A 23717-nucleotide genomic window follows, 5' to 3' on the forward strand; every position below is an offset into this window, starting at 1 on the left:
TTTTTCTGCCTATCTTTCTAAGGACAAGTACTGGGTGCTGAGCCAGCGTGCTTAACGGAGAAGCAGAAATCTTGTTCTTGCTTCAGTATTCGAAGGCTGTTGCTGCAGTCTCTTTCTGCTTAGGCCTTTTCTTTCAGGGTAGTCCAAAGAAATCCAGTCCATCTGCTTTCACTTCCCACATACACAGGAACAGCTAACAACGGGCACCACTGTTGCTTCTTTCAGGTGCATCAGAGTTCTTTGTGCATCTTCATCTTTGAGCCTCCTCCTCTTAGCATCAGTTTGTTCTCGTTAGCAAAGGAAAGGAGATGTGGGAAGCAGGAATGTGTGAAAACCATTGAATCATGATTTTGAGATGAAGCTTCTCAAAATGCAGACACGAGACAGATTTACATACTTTAAGATACTTGTGTGGAGGGAGTACTATGAATGGAGAGAAAAGATAAGCAGGCTGCTGGAGAAATCTGATGAGCTTAGCTTGCCCACTCTACTAAATGACTGAAAAATATATGGGCTTCTCTTTTTTTTTTTCCACCTTCCTGTGCTTTTAATGAAAAAAGAAAGAAACGCTGGGGAATGTTTAGGAGCTATCAAAATTGAGGGATCCCAGGGAATCCAATTAGAGAAACGTTGAAGTTGTTAGGAAAGCGTTGCCGCCTGATCAGACTTGGAATTCACACAGGCCTCCTTGTCTGGTGCCAGGGAGAGGGCCTAGCATTTGGTTCTGTCCCAGCTGCAGTCGTTTGATTGTGTTGGTAAGGAGATCAACAAAAAGAAGAGCATTTCAGTAATCTAAACAGGACCAAACAAAAAGGCTGAACAAAGGTGTGTGCCACAGCATCAGGGAGGGGGTGGTGGAGGGAGAGATGTGGCCTGGCAGCGTTCCGAAGGTGGGAAAAGGCAAGCAGCAGTGCAGAGGAGTAAACATCCAGGGCCTGTGGCTTTGTAGCAAAAACAGAGGGGCTGATGATTTGTTATGGTGCTGTCAGCACATCCGTTCTCGTTCGGTTTATACAATGATTGTGCACTTGGCAGATAGTGGCGAGAACAGAGAAATATCCATTGAGAACTCTTGGATTGCTCTCAACAGTCAGCCTCTGCAGTTCTGAGGGGAAAAAACCATGGGTTCGAACCCAGGAACTAGGGATAGACTGTGGGTTTTTTTAATAGCTCCCTTTTTTACTTTTAGTGGTTAGTTGTGTCTTCTCTCTATCCTTTGTCTCTCCCTTTTTGCACCCCACAGCCACTTCCACATATACTCTTAAAATCTCCTGGCCCCTTCAGCCTCATTTCTTCCCCCTCTTAGTAGCAGTGATTGTTCAGGGCATGTTTATGGGCCAGTCTGCAAACAGGAAACTCTACTTCCTGAAATGTGATGGGAGATGAATGATACTGAATGGATAAGATGAAAATTTGAGAGTTAAGTGCTCTGTAAAGATCTCTGGCTAAAATGCTCTTTTTTATTTATTTATTTTTTTTCTTTTTAATGGGAGGAGGAAAGAGAAAGCGCAAGTTAGTGAGTAAAAGCAGCTTCCATTTCACAGAAACCCAAAGTCAGTCCTTCTGAGAAGCTGAACAAACCTTAGTGTCTTTATTGAATTACAGTTTAGGATAATGACATTTACCAGCCAACCTATTTGAAATCATCAAGGAGAAGGAGTTTGGATTTAAACAGAGGGGCAGGAATGGATATGTGTATTTGCGTTTCTCGGTATTTAAGTGTCTCTAGGGACAGGCAAGAGTAGCCCTCATTTCTCTACATTCTCATGCTTTCAGGAGATGTAAACCATTTAGCCACAGAACCAGCAGAAACAGATATCTAGAGATAGGATGAAGAAGGAAAAACAAGTTTCTCAAGTCACTTAGAGCAGATATGACATAGACCTCACTCTTAGATGTCCATGTGTACCTGTTATCCCCTGAGTAAGGACATGGAGCAGGGAAGCTTTCATTTGTCTTAGCAGCAGATAACCTGAACGGGAACTGTCCGTTGGAAGGGAGCCTACACCTCCCTCTTTCAGGATACTTCTTCCCAGAGCCCTACTGGATCATGATTGAACAGTGCTTTGCCTTCTTCTCTACTTTCCTGCTCTCATGATGACAAGCATCCTGGTTGTCGTAATTTTGGCTGCATACAGCTTTGCAGTGAGTGATTTTGCTGCTTCAATTAAATACAGTTTCCCCCTCCTCCCCCCCTTTTCTTCTCCCCAGGCAAGGAGAGCCTCATCACTGACAGTGGAAAGCTGTATGCCCTTGATGTCCTCCTGACTCGGCTCAAGTCTCAAGGACATAGGGTCCTTATCTACTCCCAGATGACCAGGATGATAGACCTGCTGGAGGTAGGAGAAGGAACCTTGGGGACCTAGGACACCTTGACATTTAACTTGCAGGAATCATATGTCTATGACTAATGTCCGTCCTGCTTAATGGGAACCCAAAACTTGTCTTCGTGATTTTACTGTCTATAAAGGGAGAAGAAGCTCCTGGCAGATGTGAGAATATGCAAAGGAACTCCTTCCCTACACCAGTGAAATAGAATGTCCCCTACTCCTTCCTTTACTAGGGAAGAAATTCCCTAATTTTAAAGGAGATTAGAGTTTAGGAATACTTAAGAAGTCCTCTGAAATACTGTATAGAAAGCAAGATTTAGGATTAGTTCTCTATATAAAAAACGAGAGAGCAGCTGTTCAGTCTGACTTAATGTAGTGGTCTCAACTTGACTCCATATTGCATTTTCCTGGAGGAGCTTTAACAAATACTGATACCTTGTCCCATCCTCAGAGATTGTTATTTAATAACTTCGGAATGCAGCCTAGGCATCAGGAGACTTGAAAGCTCCTGAGGTGATCCTAATAGGCAACCAGAGTTGAGAACCACTAGGTTATGTTGAAAGATACAACGTGTTTTACTCTGCAGGGCACCTTCTGTTTCTTCAGTTACTTCTATGTTGATGTTCTCTCTGCTTTCTTGTTGTGTGAGTGGAAGCTAATTACTTTAGGAAGAGGAAGTCAAGGACATGGAAATAGGAGAGTGAAACTGAGGACAAATAATCACAAACCACCAGAGTTAGTGTTTAGTGCTAGAAAGTTGAAAAGCCGCTGGTCGGGGGGCTAAAGCACCTGGATGTAAGTAGTGTATAAATATTCGCATGTTTTTCCATGGGCTTTTTATAGCTAAGGCTTCATATTCTAACCCTGCTACTCCAGGGAGTAGCTGGTAATAAATAAGTGGAAATTGGACCATGATTATCCCTATCTAGGAATAAGGGAGTAGGGATCATATCAGCACAGAAGGAATGAAGGCTAGCATAGGGAAGAAGTTTTAGGTTTCTGGAAGCCAAGCCTGGCTTGCTGAATTTCTCAGTCAATAATTTGGTAATTCGGTAGCAGGCTCTTTTTAATAATCTGGCAACTTCTTTTAGCAAGAGATATAACACATATTTGAGGTCACTTTAATCACTAAGTCTGGCATTTAGTACAGTGTTTGGCCCCTTAAATGCTGTCAACAGGCTGAACTTTCTGTTTCGTCCTATGGAATAGGTCACCTATTTCTAAATGATGGAAAAATGCTTATTGGTGGCTGTAAATCACTGTAAGAGAAGTAATTAAGCCATTGTGTTTGATGCAGATCTTTACCTATGTTAAAGGTCCTAACAGCAGTAATCCAAAATAAAGGGAACTGCCTGCATCTGTAGTGTTCAGTTCAAACCAAATGATACCAGCAGCCCAAACAATATGAGTAACTTTCCGTCAGTGGGGCTCCTCTTAGATAAAGTGCACTTGCCTTGTCCAGAAGAGTCAGGGATGTACAGATGAAGTAGTGATCTTGCACTGAATTCTAGAAAAAGCAGTATGCTAAAGATTTTGTAAGGGAAGTGATGATCTTTTTTTTTTTCCAAAGACTATGTCAGTGTATTTTGGAGTCCTAAAAGTTGCTTCTTGTTAAAGGAAAGTTCAAGAGTAAGTGGGGTAAGCTACCAAAAAATAGCTAGGTCTGAGAGCTGAAGGGAAGTGTAGATGGTTTAAATTTAATACAGTCCTACATTTTAGTTCCTTGTTCTATGTATTACACACTCCTAAATATTACCAAAATAAGTGATTCAGAGTATGTTAATGAGCTTTGTTCAGGATGAGTGCTGTAAACCCTACCCACCAGGGTCACTTCCTATCTTTCTAATCCAGCAGGTTTTTTGGAGAGGTTTGTGGGGATGTGGATGATGTGGGTAGGTTTTGCAAACATGGCAGCCTGAAAACCTTCTAAATACAGTTGTATCTCTCTGGGGGGAATTCGAAATTAGGGAAAACTGAATTTCACAGCTGCTAACATTCTTTAGCTGTATGGATAACATGCATCTAGGATGCTGAAGCCAAAAAAATGTTGCAACTGTTTACATGTTTTACTGAAAAACTGAAGTGAAACTGTTGTCTAGGTTTTTTTTAAACACTTTACTATTCTTTTTCCTTCAATATTACATTTCCTAAAAGTTCATTCGTCCTTTTTTTTTTTAATACTGTTTACTCAAATGAACCACATTCTGTATTTCAAGAGGTTAATCCTCAAAATTTATTTTGTGGGCATGGAGTTAAAATGCCCACAGTGTTTAATATATGTCTAATCATTTATTGAAATGTAAATGTAGGGGTGCCTGGGTGGCTCAGTCGTTAAGCACCTGCCTTCGGCTCAGGTCATGATCCCAGGGTCCTGGGATCGAGCCCCGCATTGGGCTCCCTGGCTCTGTGGGAAGCTTGCTTTCCCTCTCTCACTCCACCTGCTTGTGTTCCCTCTCTCGCTGTGTCTCTCTGTCAAATAAATAAATAAAATCTTAAAAAAAAAAAAAAGAAATGTAAATGTATTGTGGATCTTACGGCAATGCAGGATTAGGTCTACATTTCTTTACCTTTTCAAAGAGTTATTCTGGGTTTTTTAGTCATTGTCATAATAGAAGCTTTCACTGTAAACATTCATTAGAGCCGTGTTTCAGCTTTAAAACGTGACCTGGCATGTGAACCTAAGAATCATGTTATAGAAAGGCCCTTCTGTATAGATGCTTTCCCTTGAGTACACTTGACCTTTTCTTTAAAAAAAAAAAAATACGTTGACCCTTGCTTTGCTTCTTCATTCTCAGCGTGTTGTGGGTTTGTTTGGTTGGTTAGTTTTAGATTTAAAAAAAATTTTTTTTTCGGGATTCTCTTTTTTACCTTGACATCTTACACCTTGTGTATCAAAGAGGGAAAGAAAAGCTTCCAGTAGCGGCGCCTGGGTGGCTCAGTCAGCTAAGCGTCTGCCTTCGGCTCGGGTCATGATCCCAGGGTCCTGGGATCGAGCCCCGCTTCGAGCTCCCTGCTTGGCAGGGAGCCTGCTTCTCACTCTCCCTCTGCCTGCTGCTCCCCCTGCTTGTGCTCTCTCTCTCTCTCTGTAAAATAAATAAATAAAATATTAAAAAAGAAAGAAAGAAAGAAAAGCTTCCAATAGAGCAGAAGTTAGAAACTCATGTGGGGGCATTGAAGCTCTTTTGTGTAACTGTGGGGCACATCAGCATCTCTTTCATCCAACAGCCTTTTTGGGCTTTTTGTTCTGTGCCTTCACCTTGGCTATCTGTTTGTCTGTTTCTAGGACTCAGAAGAACCAAAATATGATAAAAATACACATACTTCTGTGTGACCAGGTTTCCATTTTGGGAGAAATACTAGTTCTGGGCACTTAGTATTTGCTCAGTATTTTTTTGAAGTGATTGATAGCCTCTTTCTCTTGGGCAAAAATCTGACTTTAATTTAAGTTTCTTGTGAATATATCAGATCTTATTCCAAATAGAATTCTGTATTCAGGAATGTCTTATTCTTTCCCATGGTATCTAAATACTGTTTCTGGATAGGGGATAAAAAAGCAGACTGCTAAACTTCCAGGGCCAGGAATTTTTAGTGTGCCACAGGCAGAAGTCAAAGCCATAGATAGGGGAGGATATGCTAGATCACTAAATGTTATGTACGGATTTATTTTACATTTACTGAGTCACTTGTAGGGTCTTTGCTGGTGGGGGTACTGTGGAAGCAGACATGGCCTTTGTGCAGTTGGGATGATGGTGTCTAGCGGGATGTCAAACAGAACTTTTCCTACCAACACCACTTTTACTCGAGTTTGGAACCTCCCCACCCCCTACCACCATATTCTGACAGTTGGAAAAAGCTTTAACTCACTACAGATGACTTATATCATCTCTGGGTTGTCTCATTTGAGGTTCATTCCTGTTGCATCAAGCAGCTGAGTCTGTAGTTTAAGGAAATAAGCGTCAGTATTTTCTATGCAATACAAAAGTACTTGGAAAGGGTCAGCCAGCTGGTACTGTATGTGGTGTGATTGTTAAGTACTGAAACCCAGACAGATTTTGTACTGCACCAGTGTATGAAAATAGTATAATACAGAATTAAATCCAGATAATCTATAGCTAATGATGACATTTGAGACACTAGGTTACATAACTTGCCCAGTCAGCAAGTACCTCACTTGGATAGGATTCATCCTGAACAGACGTTCTATCATTTATGAGCTGGCTACTCCTAGAACTCCCAGTTACCTTTGGGAGCTGTGATTCTGAGCATACTGGGAAGCTGGGTATTCTAAAACTGCCCCACGGAATGAAAAGCAAATTGGGGTCACTGTTAACTAGCATTTTGATTAGGCTTTAGGAATGATGGAAGGAAATGTGTCAGCTTACAACCACACTATATTTATTCAGTTTCATTCATTTCTTTTCATGCCGAGAATGAGGAAGGCATTGTGCTAGGCAGATGTGAATTTAAATTAAATGTGGACTTTGACTTCAAGAAATGTATCTAGTGGAGGATATATCTCACACACACACACACACACACACAACTGTCAGGTGTACACTGATACCAGTGCCCAGAATGAACCATAAACAGAGCTGAAGATAGCAAGATGGATACATTTATTTCTAACTGGGTCACTTGAGGAAGGGTTCCCATTGATAGTGACTTTTGAACTGAACTTAAATAGAATTTTAACCATCAGGGAGAAGGGCATTCCAGACTGAGGAAGCCAGATATAAAAAGGCACAGAGATGGGAAGGTACAAGACATTTGGGGCAGACTAGCTCAGTGGGACTGGAGCTTATGGTATAGGATAAAAGGGAATAATACACATAGGGTGAAGGCAGATTATGATGGGCCTAGTATGCCTTGTGATTAGGTCTTGCTCCAAAGGACTCTTTGTGTTAGATAAGGGAAGGATGGCTGCCATATTTCACTCATTTGGTGCAATTTGTTTGGGCAACGGAGAGGTTATAATAGAGACTGAGAGGAGCCTTACTTTTTGCTGCTGATATACCCCAAAGATGGAAAGTGGCATGTTCAGGAAGGAGTTACATCAGGACTTCAGGTTTGTGGATCATACTGAGTCTTTCCCCCAAATTGGGAAAGTGAAATTGGGTTGAAGTGAACAGCATAGGCAACTTTGAAATAGAAAAGAAGGTTCAGAATGGAAGGTTCATGTTAGAGATATACAAACATTTGCCTTTATTTTTTCAAATGCCCAATTATCCTTTTTTTATGATGATAATGGATGGAGATTACGGACAACATGTATTAAGAACCTTACGTGGCTTCTCCCTGACACACAACAACCACCTTCTTTTCCCTAGTGGTGGTGAGCTTCTGTTCCATGTGGAAAGCAGTAAAGGGGTTAAGCCAGAGGCTCGGGCACCAATTAACTTGAGTTCCAGTCCGAGCTCCATTACCCATTGCCTATGTAACTGTTAGAGACCTTACTTAACATCTGTAACGTGGGAGGGCCGATAACACCACCTATCTTAAAGACTACTATGTGAGGATTAGATAAGCAAAACACGTACAGAATAGTGTTTGTCACTTAGTAAATGCTCAGTAAATGCTAGCCACCATCATCACCCCTACTTCAAGATGAACCTAGTCCCTTGTAATACACCACTGGGTGTGTGAATGTTTGCCTTTATTTAGTGTACTTTAAAGGAGTGAGAGGTACTTGTGGAAAGTATTTTGAGTTATACTGATACCTCTGCAGCTACTGTTTTAAAAGTAACTTACAGATAAGATCCAGGAGCCGACTTGTCTTCTCAATGTGTATTTCAAGAGTGGTTTTCAAACTCGTAGGGTGGGATAGAGGACAGGAAACTTAGGTAGAGATTAAGCAGATGGGGCCCTGGACTCCCCCTTCTTCATCAACCAGAATAATAATGCTTTTTATCTATTTTATATTAGAGGGGTTTCTTTTTTTTGTTTTTTAAGATTTTATTTATTCATTTGAGAGAGAGAGCACAAGCAGAGGGAGAGGGAGAAGCAGACTCCACTGAACAGAGATCCTGACGTGGGGCTCAGTCTCAGGACCCTGAGATCATGACCTGAGCCAAAGGCAGATGCTTAACTGACTGAGCCACCCAGAAGCCCCTAGAGGGGTTTCATATAAGATTTCACTTGGAAAAAGAAAAAGTTCCAGTGCTTTTAAAACAGTATAAGGATATTGTTCTGCAACAATGTTTCTCAAACTTAAGAGAAGTACTTACAAGTAATACATGTTAAAACACAAATTCTTTTTCATTAGTTATGGGGTATATCCCTCAATTCTGCATTTGTTTGTTTTTTTTTTTAAGTAGATTTCACACCCAGCATGGAGCCCAACACAGGGCTTGAACTTAACAACCCTGAGATCAAGACCTGAGCTGAGGTCAAGAGTCGGATGCTTAACCGACTAAGCTACCCAGGTGCTCCTCAATTCTGCATTTTTAACAAATTGCAGGTGTTCCCAGTGCCACTTATCTGAAAGCAATGCTGCAATAGCAAGATTCTGAAGGACCCCTGTCCTGCCTTCTCTTTGTAGTGGTGGTTCTCAGCTGCAGATATAGGGTATCTATTGCACTCATCTTTGGAGCTTTTTATTTTATTTTATTTTTTTTAAAGATTTTATTTATTTATTTGACAGAGAGATAGAACAAGTATGCAGAGAGGCAGGCAGAGGGAGAGGGAGAAGCAGGCTCCCCGCTGAGCAGGCAGCCCGATGCGAGGCTCGATCCCAGGACCCTGGGATCATGACCCGAGCCGAAGGCAGCTGCTTAACCGACTGAGCCACCCAGGCGCCCCTCTTTGGAGCTTTTTAAAAATAAACCAGTCCAGGCCCTCTCCCAGACCTACAGAGTCTGAATCCCTGGGGTGGGTCCAGGTACATGTATTTTTAATCCTGGTTGAGAATTACTACTCAAATACCAAGAGTACATCTTGTCCATGACTCCTTTGGCTTCTACAATAATTTTTTAAAATAGTATCTACTAGGACTGTATAGCTCTTAAGACTTCCTAAATGTTAAAAGCCATAATTTTTGTTTTATTAGTTCAAGCAGTATTAGAATTTACTTTGGTTAGTAGTTATTGATCCACAAGAATCCACTTGAGAGTACTGATGTTCATATTTATTTAATTAAAGGAGGATACTAAATTTTGAGACCTGGAAGAGGAAGAAGGTTTGTATTTGGTTTCTCTTCTCTCTTTGCTTCTTTAAGTGGAGCAAAAAGAATTGCTTTACAAAGCTCCAGGAAATTTAATCATACTGGTGGATCATGTTCTAAGTCTTTCCTAAATACCAAAAGGGACTTGGGTGAGAGATATCCTTGATGTCTACAGAGTACCTTGTGTAAGGAAGGACTGGATAATGGTTCGTCTTTCTGTTCCGTAAGCCTTCTTTAATGCACAGGAGTGCTAAGCATGACACAGTTCCTACAGACCACCGTAAAGTCATCCAGCAAGTGGTAATCAGCCAGTAGTGGTCCTTAGACATGGGAATGAACTACAAAGAATTGGGGTATGATGGAATATTTAAAATGGATCTTAGAAAACCTTATGATGTAGAGATTGTTAAATATATATATGTGTGTGTGTGTGTATATATATATATATGAAATAGATTTTTAAAAATAAATTTTCGAGGGGCGCCTGGCTGGCTGAGTCAGAAGAGCATGTGACTCTTATTTCAGGGTCATGAGTTCAAGCGTCATGTTGGCTGTAAAGATTACTTAAATATAAATAAGTAAATAAATATTCACAGTGCTATAACTTGTCATTTATTGTTAGAATTTGTGTTTTGACACAAATTCTTTTTGATAAAAATGCCTTTTAACAAGATAGAATTCGATTTTATTCTGAATTTTTAGATTTTTTAGATCATAGGAAAGCTGAACTAAGCATAGAAGTGGGCACACGTCTTGAAATTAGCATTTGAAAGAAATGAGGCATTTCTTTCTGGATTAAATTAAGTATCTTTTCTAAAACACCCAGAATTTTAGAGACACATCTAGAAGAGCTTTGGTATAGCCAGAATTTTTGAATGAAGGAAATACTGAATTGCCCTTTCATCTCTGCCTTTATCTTTTAGCTGTTTTTCTGTGGTGTGAGGATATAGACATTCCTCTATTCTGCTTTTAACTGCTTTTTCCATGTCCATTTACTTGTTTTGAAGCTATTTACTGAAATCGGATCTAAACTCATCAAAGCCTTCTGAAATCCCGCTGCTCCCCTGGGTGGGAGAGCAAAGGCTTAAAGCAGTAAACGGAAAAGATTCACTTCTGTTGCCTCAGTAACAGGCTCTGTGTAATCAGTGTTGGTTTGATTATGGTCTAGGATTAATATCTCTGGTGTCATGCTGACCTTGACATATAACTGATGTCAACAGTAAGATCTACAAGAAGATTCATTCATCAGTGCTCTCACTGAGTTTAGAAGTTCTGGTTCAGAAGGCAAGAGTGCCTGTGCAGAAAGCCCACCTTGTGGTAGAAGTCCAACCTATGGATGTCTCTGTGTATAATCTAGTTATCTGGTTGTTCTGGATGGCAGCATCCCCTGATTAAAAATTAGCTGCCAAGCTATAGTGAGCCTCTAAAGACTATCCTCATGCTGGCATTTTTCATCTTTTTTTCCTGAATCCTTCCTTATCTAAGACACCCCCTACTCTTCTGCTATTAATCCAGTTTCATCATAGGGCTGTACCACTAAATATGAACTTGAAACTCTTTGAATATGTTCTACCCCTCTTTGATTATCAAAGCCCTTAAAGAGCCACTTGAGAAAGAAGGAAATAGTAAAAACATATACAAACCACAATGAAGATGTATGCCTCGATGAGCTTGTCTACTTTGTCGACCAGCCTCACCTCGTAGGTACCCTAGCCAGAGACCTCTGCCAAGCCATTGTAGGAGTTTTGGTACTAACTTGCTCTAAGAGTAGGCTGCCACATGCACTGTACCGCCCGCCGTACCTAGCTGTAGCAGCCTCGTGTGCTGAAATACCCAGCCAGGTATAATAAGAGGTACGGAAGAGAATAGTGCAACAAACAAACATTTGACCATAGAGAATTAACACAGACATCTCCCAAATGTAGAAATAACTAGTCTTTTTCAATAGGATTGTTTCATGGTGTTTCTTATAAATAGGCAGCTGTGTTGAGTTTTTGATAGTGGTTCCTCTACAAATGGACTTCTTGAAGTGTAATCCGTATAATCAGGGGTAAGAAAGAGGAAATCAGTGCTCATTTGGACATCATCTGTAAGAGGCATTGTAGCTTCTAAAAATGGCGTTATGTTCTGTCCATTGCATCTCTTGAAGTTTCTTCTCCATTCTTAAAAGTTTTAATTCCTCTTAGAGATGATGTCCAGAACATGCTCTGCCATGGAAAGTTACCTTGTCTTCTGTTCACTCTGATGCTTAGGCTTCCCTTAACAATGATGCATGCTCTGCTGGGAGAAGGAAACTTGGGTTTTAAATTCAAGGATATTGGTCAGCAAGGATATGTTGGGGAGAAAAACACCAGAGCAAGTTACTTACGAAAAGAAAACTAGATATTCCATAGCTGTGAGAAACATCTGGTCGCTGACTGAAAGGCAATTTTTGTTTGGAAATTTCATTTTATTTTGTTGGTTTATTTTCATGAAACCTACTGAAATCTGCAAGATTATGGTTAGTTTCCAAGTTGAAATTGAGGGTGGCTGTAGTCTTCAGGATGCCCTCAATTTTCACATACTGGCAGTAAATTCATTTACAAGTTAAGTTCTTGTACTTTTGAGATACTTTCTTCTTCTTCTGGATATAATGACTTGCCCCCAGTAAGGATGAGGTGGAAGGTGGGTAGATGTTGTGGGAATTAGAATACAGTAATTTGCATCCAACTTCTGTTTGTTTACTCTGATTGGCAGGAATACATGGTTTACAGGAAGCATACCTACATGAGGCTTGATGGCTCATCCAAGATCTCAGAGAGGCGGGACATGGTTGCTGATTTTCAGAACAGGTAACGTTAATAGAAATTACAAAAATTCTCATTTGATTTTTCTTTAGTGCTTAAGATGATGAGTTTAAAAGAAATGTCAACATATCTCATATTGTTAAGCAATCATGATATAGTCATTTTAAGAGGTAGCTAAATCTGCTTATATTGGTTCAGATCTATGTGGGGGGGGGAGAGAGAGAGAAAAGGAATACTCGATAATTTTTGTATTCAAAATATGCCTTCTTACCAAATCAGCACCCTTCTTTTTGGGCAATAAAAGAAATGATTTCTGTGTATGAACTAAGATCCTCCTTTATATGGATAATATTTATGTAGAAAGAAATCCACAAGGCTGTATTTCTAAATGTTAACAGTGGCGATCTCTGGATATTGACTTATAGTTGATTTTTAGTTTGTTTTCCTTACCTCTTTTGTAAAAGTTGAAAGAAAAATACCTTCCTCTTTCCTGCTTTCCCTCCAGCATGGTAGTAATACAGTACAGGATGACAGATTGCAGGGTGCACAGTCTTCAGCCGGCAGCTCTCAGTTACAGTACTCCTCCCACCTGATAATGAGCCTATGAAATTTCAAATACCGCCTGCTGGCTGCTGATGGCTTACAGAGCCATAATTATCCTAAGTGCAGGTTCTCCTTGTAATAAGCAGAGTCTGGTTACTGCTCCCTGCAAGGAGAAAGCCAAGCTCCACCAGCTAGTAACAGGGCTGCTGAACTCCACCCTTAAATTTTCTTCCTTAGACCTGGTAACTAAGAATAGAGTAGATCTTAATGTGCTGTAAATCACAACAGTTCTGGATTTTTGGACTTTAATTGCGTAGTTTGTTAATATTTTTTGATTCTTGGGAAGAAAATTAAGCACATAGTCATTTGTATTTAGGTTACAATTTTTCATTTCTTTCATTTCAGTTTTAAAGCATGGTTTACTTCAGATATAAAACAGTTTAGCCTAAAACAAATTCATAGTTCCACATAGAGTGCCCTCTGATCATTTTTGCTATTGCATGATGCTTTATAATGAAGCACAAGTAAGGAGATAAACTCTGTTTTGGTTTACAGTCTTACACTCACTTAGCCAGTAACTCCTAAGTTGAAACTGTATGTCTGAATTCAAGTGGTTGTTTGACCAGCAATGGAGGGGGAAGATCTGCTTTGAACCTATTTCACTTTGTTACCTAGGAGCAACTATGTGGATGGCCTAACCTAGCAGAAGCTATTGGCAGATTCTTAAATTGATTATTTGAGACATATATAGCATAATACAGTTGACCCTCAAACAACATGGTTTTGAACTACACAGGTCCACTTATACGTGGGTTTTTTCCAATAAATATTAAACAGTACTATAAATGTATTTTCTTTATGCTTTTCTTAATAACTTTTCTCTGGTTTACTTTATTGTAAGATTATAATATAAAATACATATAATATACCAAGTATGTATTAATCAACTGCTTGTATTATTGGTAAGGCTTCTAGTCAGCAGTAGGCTATTAGTAGTTAAGTTTTTGGAGAGTCAAAAATTATATCCAGATTTTCGACTGTGCCAGGAGGTTGGCTCCCCTTTACCCTCCTGCATTGTTCAAGGTCAGTGGTAGTGCCTCCTAACTCCATCATATTGTTATCCCACACCCGAAAAATTTTTTTTACCAGCTGACCTTAGTCTTTTCTTGATTCTGAAATCAAGTGAAACATATTTTACTTTTTCCTTGCCTACTCCAACCTAAGAGCTTCAACTCTTAGGTATATCCCTCTGGTCTTTAATATGTTTGTGGTTGTATTTACATGTTGATACCATATTGTAGATACGATTATGTGTCCTTATTTCTTCCACTTAACATTATATATTAAACATCTTCGCATATCATTTAAAAAGTCTTTGTAATCATTTTTAATGACTAATATTCCATTACACTGTATATTTATACCATATTTCTATTGTTAAAATGTTGAGTGAGTATCTTTGTTTACAAAGCTTCATCAGCATTTTAGTTTTCTTTTTCTTTTTCTTTTTTTTTTAAGATTTTATTTATTTGTCAGAGAGAGAGAGAGAGAGAACACAAGCAGGGGGAGCGCTGGGCAGAGGGAGAAGCAGGCTCCCCACAGAGTAAGGAGCCCAATGTGGGGCTTGATCCCAGGACGCCTGGATCATGATGTGAGCTGAAGGCAGACGCTTAACCAACTGAGCCACCCAGGCATCCCAGCATTTTAGTATTCTTAATAGAGATTCAAACAAGGAAAATTACTGAGTGAAGGGATATGAATATTTAAGACTTTGCAAATTGTCACATTGCTCTGTAGAAAGTTCTGCCAACTTAGCGTCCAACGAGCTGTAGTATGTTGATTTGTAATGATTCAGTCTTCTGAATCATAGAGGTACAGCTCTTCTAGCTGACCCAGCAGACATGAGATTCCAGGCTCAGTCTATTTTACAGTGGTCTTTTAGTGGAAAGGACTACTAGATATATCCAACTCATTACTTCTGAAATATTCTCTTTAACTTGTGGAACAGTTGTTTGGGTAATGTATCGCACAGTTGTTTTTGAACAGCTTAGCTCTAAAAGAACGGTATTTTCACCATTAAATTATACTAGATCTGCTTAGTAAATACTTGTTTTACACAGCTTTCTTGGGAAACCTTACTTAAGCTTCCAGACCCTATAACTGAGAGTTATTTAGGGAGCAGTGTTTTTTATTGAGATCCAACATTTGAGTAACCATCATTTTAACACCTGTGTCTAATATTAGGCAAAATGAAAAAAACAGACTAATGTCTCCTTCCCTGCCTACATGGTGAGGTAGTTAATTGACTAGAGTTGGAATTATGAGTAGGACATAATCTCTTCTTCTCATATATAGAGTCTGAACTGTGCCTATGCTGATAAGCTTATCCAGCAGACCCCTCCAAATGGGAAGAAGTTCTCAGCTTATAAATTTGAGTGGCTGATGTAGCCCAATATAAAGAAAAAGACAGGTGTTTTTGAAAACAAAACATGCCTTGCCAAATATTTTCGTTATTACTAATGAAAAGACATCAAAAGAAAAAAATGTAGTTTCAACTGGAGAGCCCTGTGGCTCAAAGGTCAGCCAGAGTAAACAAGAACTCCTATAAAAAGCCATTTACATTCCCTTCATACAAGATTTATTTATGAGGGATCCTTCCAGGAAAGAGTCCGGCTGAGACTAAAGACTGTTTGGCCAGGATGTCCTGACTGGGCAACATTCAGAACATGTGATCAGTGCATGATCCTAGAAGCCATTCACAAGGTCTTTGCTCTGGAGTGCCTCAGCCTTTGCTTCCCTTCCTCCTACCCATGACATTTACCATATGGATCACCCCCACACACACACATCATCTGATCCCTCAGGGTGACCCTTTAGAAAACATGAGAAAAAGTGAGTGTAGTGTTGATTTTTTCTTTCTTGGTGAGAGTGTTGTAGAGTTCCAGCCTCTTCTTTCATTCTGGCTCTCTTTCAGTCATTGAGCAAGTCTTCACTGCAGTCGGTTAGGCTACATGCCAGGACTATTTGGGTATTTTGGTGCAAAGTGGCCTCAGTGGGTCATTAAACAAGAATAAGAGACCTAAGCACATCTTTGCTCCGTGATTTCATAGGCTCATTCCCAGACCGCCCAGAAGTCTGCTTGCTGAGGCCTGCTCCAGTGGAAACCCTGAGTTGAAATTCTTTTTCAGCCCCCTAGAGGGCACCCAAACCATCAAGTTCCCTTCAGGGATTCTGTTTTCTTCCCTTTAGTCAGAGCCCCGAAAACAGTAATTCACATTATCAATACTAGATTTATTAAGTTGAAAGGAACTTCTCAGCAGTTTTATTTAGATGTTTTTGTTTATAAATGATCCAGCAGTGTATTCTGGGATGGACAGTAATTTATTTTAACAACCCAAGGTTTCCATAATCCTTATTTTTTCATTTCAATATGATAAAATTATCAAACCTTGCTGCTTACCATCTACCTTATCATTAAAAGGCATCTTCTCAATACATAGTTAATATCCCAAAAAAAAGTGTCTTCTATTGTTATATATTTCTAAGTTTTGCTACTGATTTATTTATTTATTTTAAGATTTTATTTATTTATTTGACAGAGAGAGACACAGCGAGAGAGGGAACACAAGCAGGGGGAGTGGGAGAGGGAGAAGCAGGCTTCCCACGGAGCAGGGAGCCCGACGCAGAGCTCCATCCCAGGACCCTGGGACCATGACCCGAGCCGAAGGCAGATGCTTAACGACTGAGCCACCCAGACGCCCCGCTACTGATTTATTTTTACCTAGATTCCCTTCACTGCTTTTTCTATACATGGTCCCTGTTTATAAGTGATTACCATATCTGGGGACTTACCTCTGGCTGTCCAGACTATGGAAATGACCCATCTTCCTGCCTCTACACCCCCTTTTCTTTTTAAAGATTTTATTAATTTGACACAGAGAGAAAGAGCACAAGCAGGTGGAGCAGCAGGCAGAGGGAGAGGGAGAAGCAGGCTCCTCAGTGAGCAGGGAGCCTGACTCAGGGCTCGATCCCAGGACCCTGGGATCATGACCTGAGCTAAAGGCAGACACTTAACTAACTGAGCCACCCAGGCACCCCTACCCTTCTTTTTTTTAAGTAGGTTCCACACCCAGTGTGGAGCCCAACATGGGGCTTAAACTCAAGACCCTGTCATCAAGACCTGAGCTGAGATCAACAGTCAGACGCTTAACCAACTGAGCCACCCAGGCACCCCTGCCTCTACCCTTCCTTGTATTGCAGTTCCCAACTGCTTTCTACCTCCCTCCCTGTCCCCTCTCCCTTCCCCCGCCCCACCCCTTGCTCAGGCTATGGACTTCTTTAGGAATTACCATGAGTCCTAGCCTTTGGGTGGTTCCGTCCCCTCTCACACAGGTATTGGAGAGAAGCCTCTGACCACTGCTTCTGTTTCCACCAAAGCAGGAGAGAGAAGTATGGGGAGGAGCAGTGAAGGTCAGAGGGTCAGAGAAGGAAGAATTCTTCTGTAGAGATTAGTTACTACAGCCCTGGAAAGCTCAATCAGTTTTTATTTGCAGCCTCACTGTGGTTAGATACCCTCCTCTGGGCTGTAAGGTGTCAAGCTTCCATTCACATCATCTCATATCTATAGGAAAATGTGTTTGCAAACTAGCATGTACCTTTTAACTTTTTGGGTTGCCTTATATGTATTAACTATAAACGAAGACATTTTATAAATTAAATAAATAAAATTATGAAATATTAAACTTGATAATATTCAAGGATAAACTAGTAGAACTTCAGTGGGTATATAGACCTTTTGGAATCTGGCCTTGTAACAGGCCTGCAGACATACTTTGTTGTCATTCCTGCCTCTGGGAACCTTGTGTTTAACTAAATGCAAATAATAGACAGATTTCTCTAGGACCAACACAGCTTAGTGATTAACCAGGAGGCTAACTTCACTGATACTCATGTTTACTGTTGATATGTCATCACTTAGTCACTTCAGCTGTATTCAGAGCATCCTCATTTTATAGTCCAAGAAACAGACCTTCAGTCAAATGACTTCACCAGGGAAGAACAGCATCAAGGGATGAGTAAAATTCATTTTACATTGGAATTTAGTACCTCTTAGTACCTCTATGCCATATCTGAAACTTGAGTCATATGCTCTTCCGACTGAGTCAGCCAGGTACCCCTGTATTATAATATTTTCTAATCTGTTCTATTCGTTTCTCTATTTCTTTAATGTAGTCCAATCTACCAAACTGATTTCATGACCAGTAATAGGTGTGACCTGCAATTTTAATCATGAGAAAAGAGATTAGCAGCTTGATTTAAAGGACTGTAAAGTTTGCGCACCGGTATAATGCAGTTCCTTTCTCTCTGAAATGTTCTGGAAAATAACCTCTGCCTTCAGCTCAGGTCATGATCCCAGCGTCCTGGGATCGAGCCCCACGTCAGGATCCCTGCTTGGCGGGAAGCCTGCTTCTCCCTCTCCCACTCCCCGTGCTTGTGTTCCCTCTCTCTCACTGTCTCTCTCTCTGTCAAATAAATAAATAAAATTTTTTTTAAAAATGTGCAAGAATTGGGACCAAACTGAGCCCTTAATTGTATGTGTGTACATAGATAAATCTTGTAGTCCAAGCCTGCTCACTGTGACCTGGCATGGGCCTGTTCCTAGAAGGTATTCAGTAAATATTTGTTGTCTGAATGAGTGACAGTGGTACCTACCGGTTTATTTATAATTCTGGGTTTCTTTAAAAGGACGAAGGACGTCAAGGGAAACTGAGACAACTATATCTAATCACGGGGGCTATGTTGCCATACATTAAAAAGTACTTTAATTCCAGCCTGTCTTCATAGATTGATCCTAAGTTCACCTTAATACATAGAAGTCATGACCTGGATCTTAGTCCTGACCTCAGGGTCATTTTTCTGGGACTGACTTTATTCTTCTGAAAATGAGTGCTTTGGGAAAGTATAATCATTAGTTCCCAAATTATTGGTAGTCATGATTCCTGAGGGAAGCGCCAAGGAATACTGATTTTTATTCCCTCTGTATGAACCTAGGAATGGCTTGACTTGTTTGAACTATGACACTATAACTATTTCCATGATAACATATTTTTCTGTTATGTTTGCTACATGTTTATAATTATATTGCCTATCAGTCTGTCAGTATTAGTAGGCTGCAGAAGTATATCTGCATATTAGGAGATGACAACCATGATTCTATTTTAACATCAGAGCACCTTGGTACAATGTGTCAAGAAATGTGGATCAGGCCTGGATAACCCTTTCTAGTCCTGGACACTATTCTGTTTTCAGAGATCTCTGTTTTTGCCACATGCATGCTGTCTTTCTCTTTTAGTATTCCCTCTTAACATATCTTCTTCCCTTTTCTGCAGGAATGACATCTTTGTATTCCTGCTAAGCACACGAGCTGGAGGACTGGGTATCAATCTCACTGCTGCAGATACAGTAAGTAATGAGCGCCACAACATACCAGATATGCAGGTTTTCTAGTATAAATATATTGTTCAGTTGGTATTATCCTTTGCTTTGGGTCACACTTTTTATTTCTTTCCCTCATTATAAGACAATAGTTGCATTTTGGCTGACTAGTACATTTTAGCTCTCCATCTGGACTTTTCTGTCCATTCTCTGTGAATAAGTTTCTTACACATTCATTCAACAAATATTTAGCGAATGCCAACTATGTGTCTGATACTGTTCTAAACACTTCGAGTACCTCAGTGAATAAACAGATTTAAATAATCTGGCTGGATTAACAGGTTTTTTTTAGGAGCTATAACTGAACAAAATCAGAAATGATTGTTTTATTGCTCTTATGCAATTATGCTCTTATTCCACCATGGGAAAAACTCATACTTTTTTATCCCAAACTTCAAAAGGTGATTGGAGAGCAACGAAATTGGTAATTTAAAAAAATAAAGACATTGTATCAAAATTATTTATCCTTTCATACCTAGTCTCCCTGGAAGAATACTTCAGTTGACTGAAATGGAAAAGAGCATTCCTTTTTGAATCTCAGAATTATTCCCAGTGTTCAAATATATTTAATAATTTCAGTAACCTTGAGACATAAAAATGCATAAGTGGGAAATTGTTTTGTAGCAAGTATGACTCTAAAAATGTCATTTTATGTGGCTGTTGTGGTGCTTCTCTGTGAAATACAGAGCATGAAAATTCCCAGAAATGGGAGGAGGATGCAAACCCCGGAGATTCATGGAGAAATGAGGTAGAATGGAGAAGAGACTTGAATAGACTCCCAAGCTGCAGAGCTAGAACTAGAGCCCATGTTTCCTAGTCTCCACCCCTAAGCTGTGTCCACTCTCTCTCCTTATTAACTACTGTACTGTAGAGCTGCCTGACCTCAAGAAAGAAAAGCAGATTCTGTAACATCATTAAGTAGAATATCAGCACAGGAGTCAGCTGTACCTTCGTTGGCATATAAAAACTCATCAGCCAGTTAACCAGGTTTGGACAAGGCTCCAGGGCCTGACGACTGCTGGAAGCCTAGCTGGGTAGATGCTAGATCTAACATGCATCATCAGCTTCGGTACTCTTAAGGGAAGGCTGTCATTGGTGGTAGGTGTGTTCTTGTGGGTTCTCCGAGGTGGTGGCTCACTTGGTGTCACATCACATAGCAGAAATTTGGCTTTCTCTTTACTCCTTGGTTCCAGCTGTATTTTTTAAGCATTCCATACAGTCCTAACTTAGTCATACTCTCAGTGTGAGTACAGGAGAAACCACTTTCTCCTAGTGAATCTTTTGGACTCCAGTCTCAGCCCCCAGCCCCATATTTATTCTCTTGGTTTATTTATAACCTTCTTTATTAACCATGCCACTCCCTTTGCCTAAAACTCTCAGGGAATCTCCATCATCTTACAAGACAAAGGATAAGCTCCTTTACATGGCATACAAGGCCCTTCATTTTGTGGCCTTTATCCTTTCCAGTCTAACTGCCAGACTTACTTTCCCCTTCCCAGAATTTATGTTCCAGAAATAATGATTCACTTTTTGTGCCTGAACATACCATATTGTATTACACTGCTGCACGAACTCTTTGCTCAGCGTCTCTTCCACCTGGTAAACTTCTTTTTATTCTTCAAGACCCCATTCATGATCGGGGGTGGTGGTTTTATATGCACTAGTGTAGCTTCTCTGATAAGGTGACACTTGAGCCAGGATCTGAAGAAAGTGAGGAAGCAAGCCAAGCATATATCTGGCAGAAAGAAGAGCATTCCAGGCAGAAGAGATAAGTGCAAAGCCCTGCGGCGAGAACATGCTTGGCGTGATCAGGCCATAGCGAGCAGCCCTTTGTAGGTGGAACAGAACGAATGATGGGGAGAGGTTGTCAGATAAGTGTTGTGAAGCAGATCGTGGAAGCCTTCATGGGCTGTAAGACTTTTGAGATGGGAGGGCCCTGGAAGAATTTGAACAGAGTGGTAACTTGATTTGGCTTGGGTTTTAAATGTGTCCCTCTGGCTTTTGGGGAGTATGGTGGGAAGATCTACAAGGAGAAAGGTAGAAGCAGGAGGTTCAGTTAGGAGTTAGACACAAGGTGATGGTGACTTGGACAAGGGTTGAAGCAGTGGAGATGGGGAGAAATAATAGGAATTTCCATGTATTTTGGAGGCACAGGCAGTAGAGTTTGCTGCTACACTGGATGTGGGATGTGTGGGAGGTGTCAAAGAAAACTCCAAGGTGTTTGACCTAGGCAACTGGAATAATGGGGACATCAATTAGCAATTAAGGGGAAGATGCTGGGAGGAACGGGTTTGAGAGGAGAAATCGAGAGTTTGATTTGGGGTGTGTTCAGTTCAAGATTCTTAGCAAACACTAAGGGGCAAGGTCACCCAGGCAGCAGGGTCTGGAGTTCAGTAGAAAGCATAAGTTCATGTGATTAAAATGCATCTCAGCCTGCCTATCTCAGGTTTGGTCTATGGTTTCTTAAGGAACAGTTCTTGGGGCGCCTGGCTGGCTCAGTCAGTTAAACTTGATTTCGGCTCAGGTGGTGATCTCAGGGAGGGCTCAGTGGTGGGGGGCGGGGTGTGCTTGTCTCCCTCTCCCTCTGCCCCTCCCCCAGCTCACACACGCTCTCTTTCTCAAATAAATAAATAAATAAATCCTTTTTTTTTTTTAAAGGAATAGTTCTCCTAGTCATTTATTTGCATAGTCAAGAAAAAGAAAAAGCAGATTTGAGCAAGGAGATCCTGCTTTATGCTTCTAGTATTCACATAATTTGCCCTGTGAAGGTTAGGAGGTCTGCCAACCACAAAGAACCAAAGTAGGCCGAACCCATGGCTAGAGGAGTGGAAGTAGGAATCCCCGGGGCGCCTGGGTGGCTCAGTAGGTTAAGCGTCTGCCTTCGGCTCAGGTCATGATCCCAGGGTCCTGGGATCAGGCCCCACATCAGGCTCCCTGCTCTGCAGGAAGCCTGCTTCTCCCTCTCCCCCTCCCCCTGCTTGTGTTCCCTCTCTCACTGTGTCTTTCTCTGTCAAATTAAAAAAAAAAAAAAAAAAGAAGTAGGAATTCCCTTTTCATCCTAGGGACTAGAGAGAAAAGGCTCTGAATATTCTGAGTTTCCAATTCCAAAGTAATTTACATTTAATTTTGAGGGGAAGGCTTGGGGACTTACTTGTAAATTAGAACCTCCTGGAGTACTTCTCAGTAAAATATTCCTCAAGATTGAAATGAATTTCTAGGTTATGCTTTATGTGAAGTCAAAGTGTGTGTGTGTGTGTGTGTGTGTGTGTGTGTGTGATTAGAGAAACAATAGGCTTAACTGCTTGCCTGGCATTCTTCCTTTGTCCTGAGATTTATTTAGCTTTGGAAGATTCCCCAGAACCATTTATGGACAAGGAAGAAGTTAGTCAGCCTAAAATGTCAGGAAAAACTTAATGTCGATAAACATGTATTTTGTAAACAGTGGGACTCTGGCCCACTCTGTTAGTAAAAACATGATTTTAGCATGTGATTAATGGCCCCTTACTGTTTTGTTCTTTGTATATTTTTCCTAAAGTAGGGAACTCTTTGCATTTGTCTGTCTTTAGGTGAACGGTTGTTATAAACTGCACTGTTTGTTTTGTTCCTGTGTCAGACCTGTTTTAAATGCTCACATGTAGAGAGAGACGGAGGAGGCTTTTTCTCTTGGTGGCAATGTGAGAATTCCTATATGTCCTATGAGACAACATGGGACAGACAGCTTTCAGCCCTCCCAAGGTACTGAGCTCCCACCCATTCTCTTGGGTGAGAGTTTCACCCTCCAAGTGTTGGTCCAACTTTTTCCAGTTGTTCGTCTCAAAATTTTCCTGTTTTCTGTTTCACTCCCTCATCCCCTGAAACTCCCTCTCAGTGACCTGTGAAACCAGTGCCTCCAGCCCTTCTCAGCTCTCACCTCCCTCCTCCCCTCATGCCTGTCTAGCTTGGTGTGTACAACTTCATGAAGGTGCTATTAATATATTTCCCCTTAGTCATTGCTGGGCCATGCTTTGTGGCCATCCATTTGATTTGCTTTCATCTTTACTGGCTAAATTAGTTGTTCTTATCCTTTAATTGTTATTTGTTTTTCTCTAGAATGTCTCACTGAGCTCCATAAACCTGATTACCAAATCTAGGTGTCATCTCTTTCCCACTGTGGTGGGCATTGTCTCCCCCAGCACCCCTCCTCACTGCCCCCAGTTCAAGTCCTGATTGATTCAGTGTTCATTTCATTGTCAGGTTAGATAATAACCATCTATCTGGCTTGGTTTTTAGTTCTCCCATTCTTGTGTTAACTTACTAGCTTATATATACTTCATACTCTTTTTCCTGGTAAGTATTTTTCTTAATAGAATCTTATTTTATTCTAGTCCTCCCAAATTTCTCACCTCTTTTAACCCATTTAAATGA

General features: G+C 40.6%; 1 protein-coding gene and 1 long non-coding RNA gene across 6 annotated transcripts in view; one reads left to right on the forward strand and one right to left on the reverse strand.

Moving 5' to 3' along the window:
• INO80 (INO80 complex ATPase subunit) overlaps nucleotides 1-23717 on the forward strand; it is a 133185-nt gene that overhangs the window by 97113 nt on the left and 12355 nt on the right. For all 4 annotated transcript variants that reach the window (XM_036084217.2, XM_036084216.2, XM_036084214.2 and 1 more), the window contains exons 27-29: nucleotides 2212-2339; nucleotides 12226-12320; nucleotides 19208-19280. In XM_036084217.2, coding sequence (XP_035940110.1) covers nucleotides 2212-2339; nucleotides 12226-12320; nucleotides 19208-19280 — 296 coding nt within the window. The remainder of the gene's footprint in view (nucleotides 1-2211; nucleotides 2340-12225; nucleotides 12321-19207; nucleotides 19281-23717) is intronic.
• Nucleotides 1-23717, reverse strand: part of LOC144382898 (uncharacterized) — a 124838-nt gene that overhangs the window by 69188 nt on the left and 31933 nt on the right. The gene's annotated exons all lie outside the window — the stretch shown is intronic.

Source organism: Halichoerus grypus, chromosome 8 (genome assembly GCF_964656455.1).
Source record: "Halichoerus grypus chromosome 8, mHalGry1.hap1.1, whole genome shotgun sequence".
Taxonomy (NCBI): domain Eukaryota; kingdom Metazoa; phylum Chordata; class Mammalia; order Carnivora; family Phocidae; genus Halichoerus; species Halichoerus grypus.